This window comes from Rhinatrema bivittatum, chromosome 1, assembly GCF_901001135.1.
Source record: "Rhinatrema bivittatum chromosome 1, aRhiBiv1.1, whole genome shotgun sequence".
In the NCBI taxonomy this organism is placed as follows: domain Eukaryota; kingdom Metazoa; phylum Chordata; class Amphibia; order Gymnophiona; family Rhinatrematidae; genus Rhinatrema; species Rhinatrema bivittatum.
Genome location: NC_042615.1, coordinates 12,636,987 through 12,651,659, shown reverse-complemented (window position 1 = coordinate 12,651,659; position 14,673 = coordinate 12,636,987). Strand labels below are relative to the sequence as shown.

General features: G+C 57.4%; 1 protein-coding gene across 4 annotated transcripts; it reads right to left on the bottom strand.

Annotated features, from left to right (window-relative positions):
• Window positions 1–965: 965 nt before the first annotated feature.
• On the bottom strand, window positions 966–10,911 carry SPRY1 (sprouty RTK signaling antagonist 1). 4 transcript variants are annotated; one of them, XM_029588210.1, is made up of 3 exons: window positions 9,511–9,579; window positions 9,125–9,273; window positions 966–3,628 (listed from the first exon to the last, which is right to left on the bottom strand). In XM_029588210.1, exon 3 carries the CDS (start codon window positions 3,572–3,574, stop codon window positions 2,606–2,608), a length of 969 nt encoding a protein of 322 aa, XP_029444070.1. In that variant the 5' UTR covers window positions 3,575–3,628; window positions 9,125–9,273; window positions 9,511–9,579; the 3' UTR covers window positions 966–2,605. The 4 variants fall into 4 exon arrangements, with proteins under 4 accessions (XP_029444070.1, XP_029444236.1, XP_029443984.1 ...); XM_029588376.1 differs by lacking the exons at window positions 9,125–9,273; window positions 9,511–9,579 and adding an exon at window positions 10,859–10,911; XM_029588124.1 differs by having other exon boundaries at window positions 9,125–9,579.
• Window positions 10,912–14,673: the final 3,762 nt, after the last annotated feature.

The window sequence follows — 14,673 nt, the reverse complement described above, 5'->3', positions numbered from 1 at the left end:
GCTGTATTCATGCTTTACACCTATCAGTGTAATATCTGCATGGGGCTCTGATAAAGATCCTGTCTTCAGCTGTCTGTGCTGTATTCATGCTTTGTGTGTATCAGTGTGATACCTGCATAGGGCTCCGATGAAGATCTGCTCTTCAGCTGTCTGTGCTGTATTCATGCTTTATGTGTATCAGTGTGATACCTGCATGGGGCTCTGATGAGGATCTGCTCTTCAGCTGTCTGTGCTGTATTCATGCTTTATGTGTATCAGTGTGACGCCTGCATGGGGCTCTGATGAAGATCTGCTCTTCAGCTGTCTGTACTGTATTCATGCTTTATGTGTATCAGTGTGACACCTGCATGGGGCTCTGATGAAGATCTGCTCTTCAGCTGTCCGTGCTGTATTTAAACTTTACTTATAGCAGTTATATGCCTGAATGGGGCAGCACAACCCCTACCTGGTCTATAAACAGGAACTATCCAAAAAAAAAAAGCAGAAAAATCTGAATGAAAGAGGGGAGGAATGACAAGCAAATTTTCTAAAAAGAAAAAGTTAAAAAATTGTAGCACCAGTCCATTAGGGAAGGTTGGCAGGGTACAATGCTAAATCCTATCCACCGACGGTGGGGGTCGGTGGGCGTCCCACGAAACCCAGTGTCGTACAACTCTCCTCGTGGTCTCAAGGTCCGGTCTGACACGGCCACCGAAGCAGAAATAGAGTCTGGCCCGAAGCAAACAAAAAAACAAAACAAAACCCCACACGTCTTCCTCCGAAGTGCTCCACCACAGGGGGAGGGGGCTCAAGAGAGGCCAGAATCAGCCCTCCCCCCCCCCCAGAGGAAAAACGTAGCAGCTGGGCAATATTCTTTGGATAGAGACCCGCTCCAAGCCCAGCCACCTACACCAAGCAAGACGTAAAAAACAAAAAAAAACTCACATCCCACATATGCCGAGTCACAAATGAGGCACACACCCACATGTTAATTAATTAATATATTTTCTGCATTATAATTAACATATGTACTTCCTTGTGTCTCACCCCTTTTTTTTTTCTTTTTTAAAGTATAGATATTTTTGTTATATTCGAACATGACAGGAGTAAGACTGCAGCGGCCTTTGTAATAAATAGCACAATATAATAGATTCACTTAATAAATATTCTTTACAATAAAAAAAAAGTTTTAGACAGACTTTTTGTCTTAAAAATAGTCAGGATTCAACGTTGTGATTTGTACATAAAATATATATATATATATATATTTTTTTTTTTTAACAAGCCACAATTTGTGGCAAAAGTCAATTAAACATGGGGGTTAATAAAAAGGGGAGCAGGGAGAGGAGCGAGAGAGCAGAAAACTACTTTTATCAGGGGGGGGGGGGGGGGGATTTAAGGCCTTTTGCTTCCGGGCGCCTAACGCCGAAGGCTCAGATGCGGAAAAGCGAAGAGGGCCCAGGAAGCCCAGCGCGGGGCGGATTATCACCCCTGCGTCAGGCTTTGAGGCCTAGTGAAAACCCCCCCCAAAAAAAAGGGCAGCCATGGAGAGAGAGAGGCCCCGGGGATTGGAAGCTGGGAGCGGAAGCCGGCCCCGTGTCCTCTCCGCAAACCCACCAAGAAGCACTGGAAGCCGAAAGTACCATGAAAACCGAAGACGACAGGAAGGTTGGCGTCTCTAAACTTCAGGAGGGAGGCGCGTTACAGCGCCCCCCCCCACCCCCGAGAAACTCGATACAGGGGAAGCTCTGGCAAAGGCCGACGTAAGAGCCACAGGCCGCCTGTTTTAGATTCAATCTACGGGGGGGGACCTTTACGTTGTTGCTTTCTGTTCTAGGTGAGGACCAGTGGTCACAGCAAGGCTCCGACATCCCACTCCCCCCCCCCCCCCCCAATGCTCCTTGTGACCCGGGGCAAGTCACTAACTCCCCCCTTTGCTGGGCTATCCACTTAAGATGGGTAAGGTCTTTGGGGAAGGGACTTGCTGTATCCGAATTACTAACCATGCCGTACGCCTTTCTCCAGCATCCTTTAGAAAGACGAGCTAAAAAAAAAAATCCAATTATGATGATGAGATTTGGGTATAAGGGTGGCTGGATTCTCCGCAGGCTGCGTGACTTCATTGCACCGGCGTAAGAAATTATTGTACGTGAGCCTTCCTAGACCACACGGCAGGGGGGGGTGTGATGGCTGAGTAGGCAAGCTTAAACTAGCCAGGGGGTGGATTTAAATTTTTGTTGCTTTTTTAAATAAAAATAAAAATTGTCCTGGCCTTGGGGTACCCGTAGTCCTGCTTCCACCATCTGATAGCTAAACCTCGGGTAACGCAGTGAACTGGGACTGGGGGGGGGGGGGGGGGAGTGTAAAAAACAAAACACCCCAAGAGCCACCTAAAGAGAGTCTTCCTCCACCAACTGGAGGACAGGGCTTCTCTGCTGCCGGTCACCTCTGCGGAGCGGACGCACGAGTCCCGTGGGAGCCGGGAGGGCAAGGAACGAGAAAGCAGCGGGCGGGAGAATGATTTCAGTGGGAGGGACCCTACAAATTCTGGGCATCCGGAAAAAGCACAAAACAAAACCCCACCCCAGCACAAGAACCCAACTCCAGTCCAAAGGGGGGGGGATGATCAGGAGGGCTTCTCCCGGCCCCGCAGGTCGGGGGGGGCGCTCTCCAGCTTACAATAGACGGTGTTGGAGTTCTTGCAGCGGCAGCCGGGCCGGCGCGCGCGGTCGTAGCAGCCCCGGCAGAGCCGCAGGCAGCCCTTGGCGGGTGGGTAGCAGAGCAGGCAGGGCAGGAGCAGGGCCAGGGCCCCCATGCACAGGTACCTGGAGCAGCAGTGGGCCCGGGAGCAGGAGCAGGGGCTGTCGGCGGAGGAGTCCCCCTGGTCGTCCTCGGAGCAGTGGTAGAAGAGGCCCTTCACCAGGCACATGCAGGTGCCGTACTCCACCAGGCTCTCGGCCGAGCACAGGCACTGGCGGTCGCAGGCCAGGCAGGAGGGCAGAGCCCGGGGGGCCCTGCAGTCCCCGCACTTGCACCTGCCGCAGTGCTCGCAGATGAAACGGTGCTGCCCCTCCACCACCTCCCGCCCCTCCCCCGCCGGCGCCCCCTTGCCGCAGGCCTTGGCCGGCTGCAGCCGCACCGTGGGCTCCCGGCGCTGCCCCGGCTTGGAGGGGGGGCACCTCCCCAGCAGTCCCTGCTCCGAGGAGGCGCTGCTGTTGCTGCTGCCGGAGCTGGCGGCGCTGCCGGTGCTGGTGGACCTGCTCAGCACGGGGGGCCGGGCGGCCTGCTGCACGTGTCCCGCTGCGGCCTGGCCGCCGGCCGGGTGCTCGGGGCTGCTATTCACATTGCTCGGGGGGATTTCGTGAGTCCTCTCCTGTTTCTCCGGCCGAGGCGCCCACCGTGGGCCGGGCCGTTTGGATGCAGAGGGCCCCTCTGTGTACTCGTTGCTTCCCCGCACGGGCCGGATCTGCTCCAGCAACAGGATGGTGGCCGGCTGCGTGTCCCTGGCATGATGCGGCCACTGCCGGCCGTCCGGGGAAGGCTGCCGGAGCACGGCTAGCGCCCCTCCGCTGCTGGGCTGACCCTGAAGCTCCATCGCTGGTCGTCCTCAGTTCTGGCAATCAGCAGGAACCAGGCACACATCTGAAATCTGGCGGGAGACAGAGAGAAAAACGTGAGTGCAGGAAACTTGTGAAAAGCAACATCACACACACACACACACACGTTACACGCTCCACCCTGAGCAGCCAGGAGACTCCATAGGGCTGGTGACAGGCCTCAGAGCCCAGGGCTGAGGGATCCTGCAGAGGCAGCGCTCACTGCCCCTGGGGGAGGAGAGGGCGGAGGTGGTAATGGGCACAGGCACTGTCTTAGCCTTTGCTCAGAAGCGCCACCCACTGGCCAGAACCTGCAATGGTCAAGCACTGTTGCTGTGTTACGGAGGGGGCGAGCAGAGAAGAGAAGAGTAAGTGGAGGACGCAAATTGGGGTCATTGCAAATTTAACTGGAAAACTCAAAAGAGCAGGACCAAGACACAAGAAGTAACTTGCGTTCCACGGCAGGCGTATGCCGCAGCACCTCCCTGCGGCTCCGAATCTGATAGCGTAGGGCATGGTCCGATACCCAAAGCATCCGAGTCACTCCCCCCTCAGGACGAGAGCGCTAGGATTTAAGGGCAGCTACCTTCCCACCCCCCCACCACCGCACGGAGCACACTCACACCTGCGGGCACTCGGGGAGCAACACGGATGAGAAAGCCAAGCACTGCACACGTCCAGATGTGCTCCGGCAGCAAACGTCTGCTGGGCCCTGCATGGGAGGAGTACGAAGTGCCCTGCCCTCGGACGACTCCTCTGCAGCCCACGACTAGGCATCAAAAGCTGCAGGAACAGAGGGACGCAAGCTGGGAGACAGCTCCGAGCAGCGCTGGCACAGCAGAGTGCGAGGAGGTGACGGAGGGAGAGAAAGAAAATGGGAAAAAAAAAAGCAAGTATGAGGCAGAAGGGAGATTCGTGCGTGTGTGCACACAAGAGACAGAGAATGTGGCTGGCTGGTAACAGCGCACATGAAAGGGCAAAGGGCTGTGTGTCACTTTGTAAACGGGGCTGGCTGTGTGTTTTCTGTTTTGAGCCTGAGCGTGCTAGGCACGTGTACAAGCCCCCGGGGCGTGTGTGTCTGCCTTGGGGAGAATGCGGCCGAGGATGTCTCTGTATGCACATGGCCCGGCCTCTGCACGGGAGGAAGGGCTTGGATCAGACTATAACAGAGAGCAGGGAACTCCCGCCCCCCAAACATCCGGAAAAGTGAGACAGAAAATAAGAAAACGGAAATAAAAATGACGGCAGGATACGGCCCTGCTGCCAGCCAGAGAGCGTGACCTCCTGCAAGACTCCTCCTTATCCAGGACAGACTTTTCTGCCTTCCTCCCCTGCACTGCACCATGTGAGGCAGAGGAGCTTACAAGATCTCCATGTAATTCCCTCCAGCACCGTCCTTTCCCCTGCCTCACCACGAGGCTCTGTAATCACCTAAACAGCTGCGGCCCAAACACCCTGCATATCCCGCCAGCCAGACCCAGCACCTACATTTCCTCTGGTTCATTGCAGGACTGGCAGCCTGACTGACAGACCAGGCCGCTAGCTTGAATCTATCTGCACAGCCTGAGTCCCATGAACTCCCTTTCCTAGTGAGAATCCCAGGCCCCCTGCGTATCCTGAAGACAGGCCCGGCTGAGGGAGCCCCTACATTTCCACTAAAACCTCTGGTTCATTGCAGGACTGGCAGCCTGACTGACAGACCAGGCCGCTAGCTTGGATCTATCTGCACAGCCTGAGTCCCATGAACTCCCTTTCCTAGTGAGAATCCCAGGCCCCCTGCGTATCCTGAAGACAGGCCCGGCTGAGGGAGCCCCTACATTTCCACTAAAACCTCTGGTTCATTGCAGGACTGGCGGCCTGACTGACAGACCAGGCCGCTAGCTTGGATCTATCTGCACAGCCTGAGTCCCATGAACTCCCTTTCCTAGTGAGAATCCCAGGCCCCCTGCGTATCCCGATGACAGGCCCGGCTGAGGGAGCCCCTACATTTCCACTAAAACCTCTGGTTCATTGCAGGACTGGCAGCCTGACTGACAGACCAGGCCGCTAGCTTGGATCTATCTGCACAGCCTGAGTCCCATGAACTCCCTTTCCTAGTGAGAATCCCAGGCCCCCTGCGTATCCTGAAGACAGGCCCGGCTGAGGGAGCCCCTACATTTCCACTAAAACCTCTGGTTCATTGCAGGACTGGCAGCCTGACTGACAGACCAGGCCGCTAGCTTGAATCTATCTGCACAGCCTGAGTCCCATGAACTCCCTTTCCTAGTGAGAATCCCAGGCCCCCTGCGTATCCTGAAGACAGGCCCGGCTGAGGGAGCCCCTACATTTCCACTAAAACCTCTGGTTCATTGCAGGACTGGCAGCCTGACTGACAGACCAGGCCGCTAGCTTGGATCTATCTGCACAGCCTGAGTCCCATGAACCTCCCTTTCCTAGTGAGAATCCCAGGCCCCCTGCGTATCCTGAAGACAGGCCCGGCTGAGGGAGCCCCTACATTTCCACTAAAACCTCTGGTTCATTGCAGGACTGGCGGCCTGACTGACAGACCAGGCCGCTAGCTTGGATCTATCTGCACAGCCTGAGTCCCATGAACTCCCTTTCCTAGTGAGAATCCCAGGCCCCCTGCGTATCCCGATGACAGGCCCGGCTGAGGGAGCCCCTACATTTCCACTAAAACCTCTGGTTCATTGCAGGACTGGCAGCCTGACTGACAGACCAGGCCGCTAGCTTGGATCTATCTGCACAGCCCGAGTCCCATGAACTCCCTTCCTAGTGAGAGGCCCAGGCCCCCTGCGTATCCTGAAGACAGGCCCGGCTGAGGGAGCCCCTACATTTCCACTAAAACCTCTGGTTCATTGCAGGACTGGCAGCCTGACTGACAGACCAGGCCGCTAGCTTGAATCTATCTGCACAGCCTGAGTCCCATGAACTCCCTTTCCTAGTGAGAATCCCAGGCCCGGCTGCGGGAGCAGCTGCATGAACTCGGGGCCTGCCAGGCAGACCCAGCTGCCAGAAAATCCCGGCCCCCTCGGATGCCTGCGTTCCCCCCTAGGACTTTAACGTTTCACATTAACCTCTCGGCCATGCGCTCTGGCAGCCCCGATGCCCACCGTGGAATCAGCCGAGTACCGCACTGTGAATGCTTGAAGCACATGGCATGGCCGAGTGCTCAGAGCATCAGACCAGGGGTCCCACACCTTGCAGGTATTTCAATGTCTCCGGACCACCTCCTCTCCACGCTGTCCCTCACCTTCCAGCAAGGAGGCCTCCACAACTGGACCCGATGCTGCAGGAGAGGTCTCTCCCTAAGGACCTGCAACCTGGCCCAGTCCCCTCCCAGCACTGACCACTGCCTCATGGCCTCACAGCATCGCCCGCTCCCTCGGCTTTCCGCAACCACAACATCCACCCGCCTCTCTTTTTTTTTGCATTGAAATTTAGCTGCCGGGCCAGTCCTCGAGCTCCTGAGACATGGGGGGGGGGGGGGGGGAAAGCTCCGAAATCCATAATCTGCCTTCAGCCTCTCCCTCCCCGGGCCGGGAACAGTGGCCCCCCCCCTCCCCTGTAATCTCGCTCGCATGCCCACCCACGTGACTGCCAGTGCGGAGGGATTCTGGGCGCGCGACTTCCCGTCCGAAGGCTCGTGCCTGGGCACTTCTGAAATGCACCAATCACGATGCAGAACGTGACAGCCCCCCCCCCCCCAGGAGTGGATTTCAATGTATTCCTTGTTTCCCGGGGGGGGGGGATGAGAGCCTGCCCGTCACTCCCGGGCCTCACCCCCATGTCCTGAAAACCTGCTCTGCACAGGGAACCCCCAACCCCCGAAAACCTTCTCTCCCCTCCGGAAGGAAAACCCTGCCAAGCATCTACCCCACCCCCACCGAGAGAAAACTCCGTCCTAGGGAAGGGAATAAGGGGAGACCTGCGGAAACCTCAGACTCGGACTGAGAGCCCAGAATCCAGAGCAGGAAACCTCGAATAGCGCGCATTAGATACAGAGCTCCAGAGGAGAGGATTTCTAACTCTGCCCCCAGCCCCCCCAACACAGAGCCCCCCAGGAAAGAGGATTTCCAGGTCCAGATCACAGCACCTAACGCTGCCCCTCCCCCGACCCCAAACAGAGCCCCCCAGGAAAGAGGATTTCCAGGTCCAGATCACAGCACCTAACGCTGCCCCCGACCCCAAACAGAGCCCCCCAGGAAAGAGGATTTCCAGGTCCAGATCACAGCACCTAACGCTGCCCCCTCCCCCGACCGCAAACACAGCCCCCCACGAAAAAGGATTTCCACATCAGAGCACCCCCCCCCCCCTTCCACAAACACCCAGCCCCGGGAAAGAGGATTTCCAGGTTCAGATCACAGCATCTAACACTGCCCCTTCCCCAACCGCAAACATAGAGCCCCCCCAGGAAAGAGGATTTCCAGGTCCAGCTCACAGCATCTAACACTGCCCCCTCCCCGACCGCAAACATAGAGCCCCCCCCAAGAAAGAGGATTTCCAGGTCCAGATCACAGCACTTAAGGCTGCCCCCTCCCCGACCGCAAACATAGAGCCCCCCCAGGAAAAAGGATTTCCAGGTTCAGATCACAGCACCTAACACTGCCCCCCTCCCCGACCGCAAACATAGAGCCCCCCCAGGAAAGAGGATTTCCAGGTTCAGATCACAGCACCTAACACTGCCCCCCTCCCCGACCGCAAACATAGAGCCCCCCAGGAAAGAGGATTTCCAGGTTCAGATCACAGCACCTAACACTGCACCCTTCCCCCGACCCCAAACACAGTCCCGGGAAAGAGGATTTCCACCCCACGACCGCAAACGCCCCCCCAGGAAAGAGGATTTCCAGGTTCAGATCACAGCACCTAACACTGCCCCCCTCCCGGACCGCAAACACAGTCCCGGGAAAGAGGATTTCCACCCCACGACCGCAAACGCCCCCCCAGGAAAGAGGATTTCCAGGTCCAGCTCACAGTCCCCCACCCCCGCAGTCTGCAAAGGATTAGTGAGCGGAGAACTGGGAAGAGGCGGCCGGGTGGGGGGATCGCGCAGCTGGAGAAGAGGAAACGTCCCCCGGAGAGGGGCAGAGAGCTGGGGGTGACAGGCGGCCTCCCGATGGCCTTTGGTGCCCGAGGCTGGAAGGAGCAGCTGCAGCCCGGGGAGGGGGAGGAGAAAAGTTATGAATGAAAACAAAGTCCTGGGGGAGGGGACGGCCCCGCACAGCACGGACTGGGCTCGGGCCAAAACCACTTCCTTCCTTCCTCTGCCCGATCCTTCCCAGCCCTTTCAGCTGCCGGATCGGGGGGGGGGGGTGTCTTTTGCTCCCGCACCTGTTGAGTCCTCCTTCTGCCCCCGCGGGGCTTGCAGCAGCTTCCTGCTCCTGCTGCCATGGGGCTCCGGATCGCAGCGCCATTATCTCGCCTTGCAAACGAGAAACTCCTGCAAAACCTCCCGCAGGTGCAGGGGGGGGGGGGGGGATTGCACCTCCTCCTCCTGCCAGGGCACCTGCGTCCGCGGCGGCCGACACGTGCAGCCCCTCTGCCCCGCTTACCCAGCTGCGATCCCTCGGCAGCGGCCAACGCATCCATCGGCGGTGCTCGGTAAAGATCCAAAAGGCTAAGCCCGGCGCGGGGGAGAGCGGGGCATGGCGAGCCCAGCCCAGCCCGAGCAGCTCCTTCCCCAGGCTCTCGCTCTCTCTTTCTGGAAAACCAAAGCAGGAGCACGGTAAATCCCAGGGCTTCTTTCCAGCAAGGGCAGCCCCCGGCGCCGGGGGGGGGGGGGGGAGCTCGGCCTGCACGATCTCAGCGCCGCGCAGGCACGGGGGGTCTCCCGGTCCACATCCAGGCGGGGGAGATCGGCTTCCCGGCCACCTGCAAGCCAAGGCGCCGTGCAAAAGGAGCGGCCGATGCCGCGGCTCGTGCTGCTGCGCGCGCCCACCTCGTGCTCCTCTCTCTCTCTTTCGCTCTCCTCTCTGAATGAATGGAGCGCAGCGGCGCGGGTTTGTTCCTTCCCGGCGCTCCGGTTGGCTGCCCAGGAAAGGGAGCCGCGCGCGCCGATTGGCCCTGGCTGGGGCGGGGCGGGGAGGCGTGGGCGGGGCGCACTTCGGCAGGCGGCTCAGTGTGGCCCTCCGCCGGGCTGGAGGGAGGACGCGCCGCCGGGAGGCTCCCGGGCTGGCTGGACGGGAAGCCTTCCTCCGTCTCCTGTATTGCATATGTGGGGTGAGGTGGGGGGATGCACAGACCTGCATCTGCTCATCCCCCCCCCCCCCCCCAACTCAGTGAGGGAGTGCGCGGCAGAACGCACCCATTCGTAGAAGTCATCATTTTTTAATTCCCATTCCATCTTTGTGACCCTTGAAAGCGGATTGTATTTGGGGACTGTAAGTATTACCCTACCCCCAGAAGGCTCACAATGTACGCATTTTGCCCAAGGTCACAAGGGACATCAGTAGGATTTGAACCCTGCCCCATGAGATGAATGCTCCTGCTTTCTAAGCTCCCAGCTGAGGGGCGCTGGGTTTGAATGGAGGACCCCCCCTTGAGGCAAAAGGCTTTGCATGAGCCTTCCGGCCCCCAGCTGCCCCTTTTGTGCTGCACTGAGCTCTGTTAGGCTTTCACCTCCCTGCTGCTGTACCCAGGGCTCCTGTAAAGTGCGCCGTGTTTACCCTGCTCCTAACCCGCTTTTTACTCACGTTCCGGCCGTGTTAGCCCTTCATGCAATCCCGAATCCCCTTTAACCTACTCCTACCGCGTCCTAAATTCCCCGGGCAACCCCTTCCACCCGCGGCATGGATATTGCATGCAAACGAGCGAATTAGCTATTCCCTAGCATCCCGTAACCCGCGCCCCGACTATCGCTATCTTTCCCTGCCGTTTTGTCCCGCGTTTAACCTGCTAACTTACCACCTACCCTGACCCCTGCGTTAGAGGCAGGGGTCAGGGTAGGCGGCAAACTTTCCCCCAGCCCCCGCTCACCTGCCCCCGCCGCGATCATGGGTGCCGGTCTCCGGGGCAGCCCCAGTCCTCTCCCCTGCTCCCGAAGCCAAAAAAAAAAAAAAAAAAAGCGAAAAAAACGTTGCAGCCCCCCTCCGATGTCCGGACTGGGGCTGCCCCGGAGACTGCAACGGCAAAGCGACTTTTCAGTGTCCCCCCTCCTCTCGGAGCAGGGGGGACACTGACAGCGGCGAAACGACTTTTCAGTGTCTCCCCCCTCTCGGAGCAGGGGGGGGGGACACTGACAGCGGCGAAGCTTTCCCCCCCAGCCCGGACACCGGCAAAAAACTTACTTTTTTGCAGCCATCAGCCATGAGCAGGAACACGAACCTGGCTCCGTAGCTCCTCCCGACAAGATGGCCGCCTGCACGGGGAAAGCGTGCAATTGGCCGCTGGAGACGTGACGTCACGACGTTTGGCGTCACTCGTCTTCAGCGGCCAATTATACGCTTCCCCCGTGCAGGCTTCCTACTGAGTTGACTTTTATTTATTTCTTCGTATTGTACAGCGGCGGCGGCTGCTGCTGAGTTCAGTGAAAAGTCATGGTGGTGTTTTCCAGGAGAAGAGCAGGGCGACTGCAGATGGAACGGGTCCAGCTGGGGAGAGCCAGAGCCCCCAGTTTTACACCTGGTGATGATCGTCAGCGGGATACACAATTCAGATGCTCAGAACGGACGCCGGTTGTTTGATGCTTTTCTGAGACCGCGAGAGAGAACTCGTCAACTCCTAAAAACGTTTATTTCCCAGGCGCGGATGAAGGTTAAAGGCGCGCTTAACGTTAGCAGGGCCAGGGTGGCTGCAGCTGGGGGCGAGGAACTGCAGCACTGCTCAAAGTGCATCTGAAATCAGTGCAGCAGCAGCAGCCGCCTGTGGAGGCCAAAGGCCACAAAAACCCAGCAAGGGAAGGCCGAGCCTAGCCGGAGAGTCTCGAGGCGGGCGGGGGGGTCAGGAGGCCTCCGGAGGTATTTTGATGGTGGAAAGTGTGAAAGGCCCAGAACAATGAACAGGAAACAACCCCTGGGCTTCCCCGCTGCCCTCCCTTGTCTGGGCCAGCTGTGAATTCCCCCCCCCCCACCCCCCCTCACTTGCTCACGGCTAAGGGCGAATCTGTCAGGCCGTGCTCTCCTTCAGCCCCTCCCTCCCTTCTGCGTGGCCCGGCAGAGGCCTGAAAGGCTGACAACCCCCACATGCCAGCCACATCCAGGGCCCCCCCCCTGTCGTCTTCCCCGCTCCCACAAAGGGGAAGGAAGAGAGGTTAAAGGGAGGGAGAGGTGGCTGAGACTTATAACAGCGCCAGTGGGATGGAAGGGTTATTGGCTCTTTCAAACAGGAATTAGGACTAGGGGACGCTCCCTGAAACTGGCAACCGACACATTTTAAACAAATCGTAGGAAGCTTTTTTTTTTTTTTTTCCCACTCGGCGCACGGCCAAGCTGTGGAATCCGTTGCCAGAGGACGTGGTGGAGGCAACCGATCTAGTGGGACGCAAAAAAAAAAAAAAAGAGGAGTGGACAAGTTCCTGGAGGAAAAGTCCGCAACACGAACAGGCCGATGCTCTGTGGTGTGCTGAGCCCAGCGCAGGTTCTAAGGAGCTCTTGGATGCTCGTTTTGGACACCCGACGCGATAAGGGGATTAGTGCATCCAAAAAATGCATCCAAACCAGCGGGTAGCTAATAGCGCTCGTCGCGTGTAAAAATGAATGTAGATGAGGTTATTAGCTATTACCCCCAATGCAAAAAATCACCGTGCGCACGTTTTAACACAGAAAACGTTAAGGGCTGGCGGTAAGTCTTTACGCACTCCAAGCCGTCTAAAAAAAAAACCTCTCCCACAAAAAAAGCCTAAAATACTGTTTGTCTGTGGTTCTTCCTACTTAGTATGGTCCCAGTACTAACTGGGAGGAACCACGGAAAGCAGCAGTAAAAAAAAAAAAAATGTTGGTGGGGGTCAGGGAAACGGACGCCCATTAATCTTAACCGGCGCACAGCCACTTCTCCTGGGCGCTCGATGCCCTGGACGCGCTAGTGACGCACAATTTATCCCTAGCCTGACCCCCCTCGTTTAAATAATGCATCACGTGCCCAAGAGAGGTCGCTGGGCACCGTTGGGAGAGCGGGCGCACGGTCCTGAGTGCCTGCTTTGCGCGAGCCAATATTGCATCGGCCTGATCATTAGCATGGTAGGCAAAAGAAAGCTATTATTATTATTATTATTATTAATAATAATTAAAAGCATTTATTACCTGCCCTTCCCACGTTCAGGGCGGGGCACAAGATGAACACACACAGATGGAACGAAGAAGATGAAAGGGCACATTGCACATCTATTTTATGGGATCTGCCGGGTACTGGCGCCCTGGACTGGCCACCAATCCCCCACCTGCGCATTTCCAGCCCCCTCGTGAGCAGCAAGCCCGCCGTCCTGCCACGCGAGCCCACACCCTCCCCGGAGGCCCGTGGGCCGGGACGTCCGAACGTTTGGTTTTCGGATCAATCCGCGGGGCCTGCGGTAAGACCTGCCGGTCACAGGTTCGCTTGCCAAAACAATTAACGGTTCGTTTTTCTTTCTTTTCAGATGCGGCGCTCTACGACGAAACGCGTCCCTGGGGTATAAAAGTCTGGGCAGCTCCACGGCAGACGTTTGTCAGAAATGACATCAAGTCGTTTTCTTGCAAGCCAGGGATTTCTCTGGATGCAAGCAGGACGGGAAGGCGCCTGCTGGGGGGGTCCGCGGCGAGTTTTAGTTCACATCCGTCGCGGTGAAGCAGTGCGGGACCTCCCTGGAAGAAGCGGGCGTGGCTGGGTCAGCGGTGGCAAACTGCCCCACGCGGAACGGGATCCGACTGCCACGTGCAGTGCCCGGGCGCCATTTGTGACCAACCAGGTGCAGCCAGTGCGAGGTAACTTGCATGTCTCTCACCCACGTGGCTGCTTCCACGGAGGCTCACGGGAGCTGCAAGGAAGAATTCAATAAAGTAATAACAGGAGGGATGAGCTGGAGTTGGTTTTTAGATTTAATTATTCTTTTTTTTTTTTTCTAAATCCAAGTTGGAAGTGACTTGCAGCGAAGTACAGTTGGTAGGTCCCTGCCCCAGAGGGCTTAGAAACTCAGTTGGTACCAGAGGCAATGGAGGGCGAAGCTCCCTTTCACCACTGGGCGAATCCTCTAATTCATTTCATTGGCAGACAGACGGTCCGGGCTAGCTGGGATCAGAAGCGCTTATGCCGTCTCTTCCCCCTCCTCGTGATGCATTTAAATACCGAGGCAGAGAGCACGGATAGTCCAAGCAACTAAATCAGCGATTCCGGAGTCCTGTAGGGGTCGAGGGCCCTGTGTTCCAGACCCCGCAGAACTAGACCCGGGCCTTTTCAAGGAGAGGCTTAAGTGACAGCCCCTGTGGGAGTGCAGCCGGCTGCGATCTGACTCCCAGTCACTGGCAGCTCGAAGGTTAAAAAGAGCTGCGAGAGGTACGCAGCGCTGGATGGCATCGGGAATTGTACAGAACTGAGCAGAGTTACGGATTATTCAGGGCATGCAGGTCCCTGGCCTGAAGGGCTTACCGTTTATGGGGGAGAGATGTGCCTGAATGTGAAAGATGTCTTCGAGTAAGCATGGGGTCGCTGTACTGATGTGGAACATCTGGCTCTCTTTCATCCTGTGAGATCTTGGAAGTTAGGCAGGGTGGCAACTGGCCGGGAGGAGCAGGAGCTGCTGGGGCAGGGGACCCGGTGCTCCAGCACGGTGTCAGGGAGCGCTCTCCCCTCTGGGCCTGCACTGACTCCATGCCTGAGCCTGATGCCAGCTGAGGTAGCACCGATCCAAGGTCCCACGGAGGCCCTCAGGCCCCCCGGAGCGATGCAGGGCCCAGCAGGACCAGAGGGCCGGTCTGTCGGAAAGTCTTTTCCGTGCACATCGGCTTCCGAGGCACTTTTCACAAGAATTGTGACGTTATTTCCTCGTGCCAGGGCTGAATTCCAGCGGAAGCTTTTTTGCAGATCCTCTCCCTGCGCAATACGTTTATTTATTTGTTCAAAAATATTTTCTTTTCTCTCGCACTATCATAACATGTAGGCGGGAGAACAACAATAAGCAGTCGTAAAGACACAT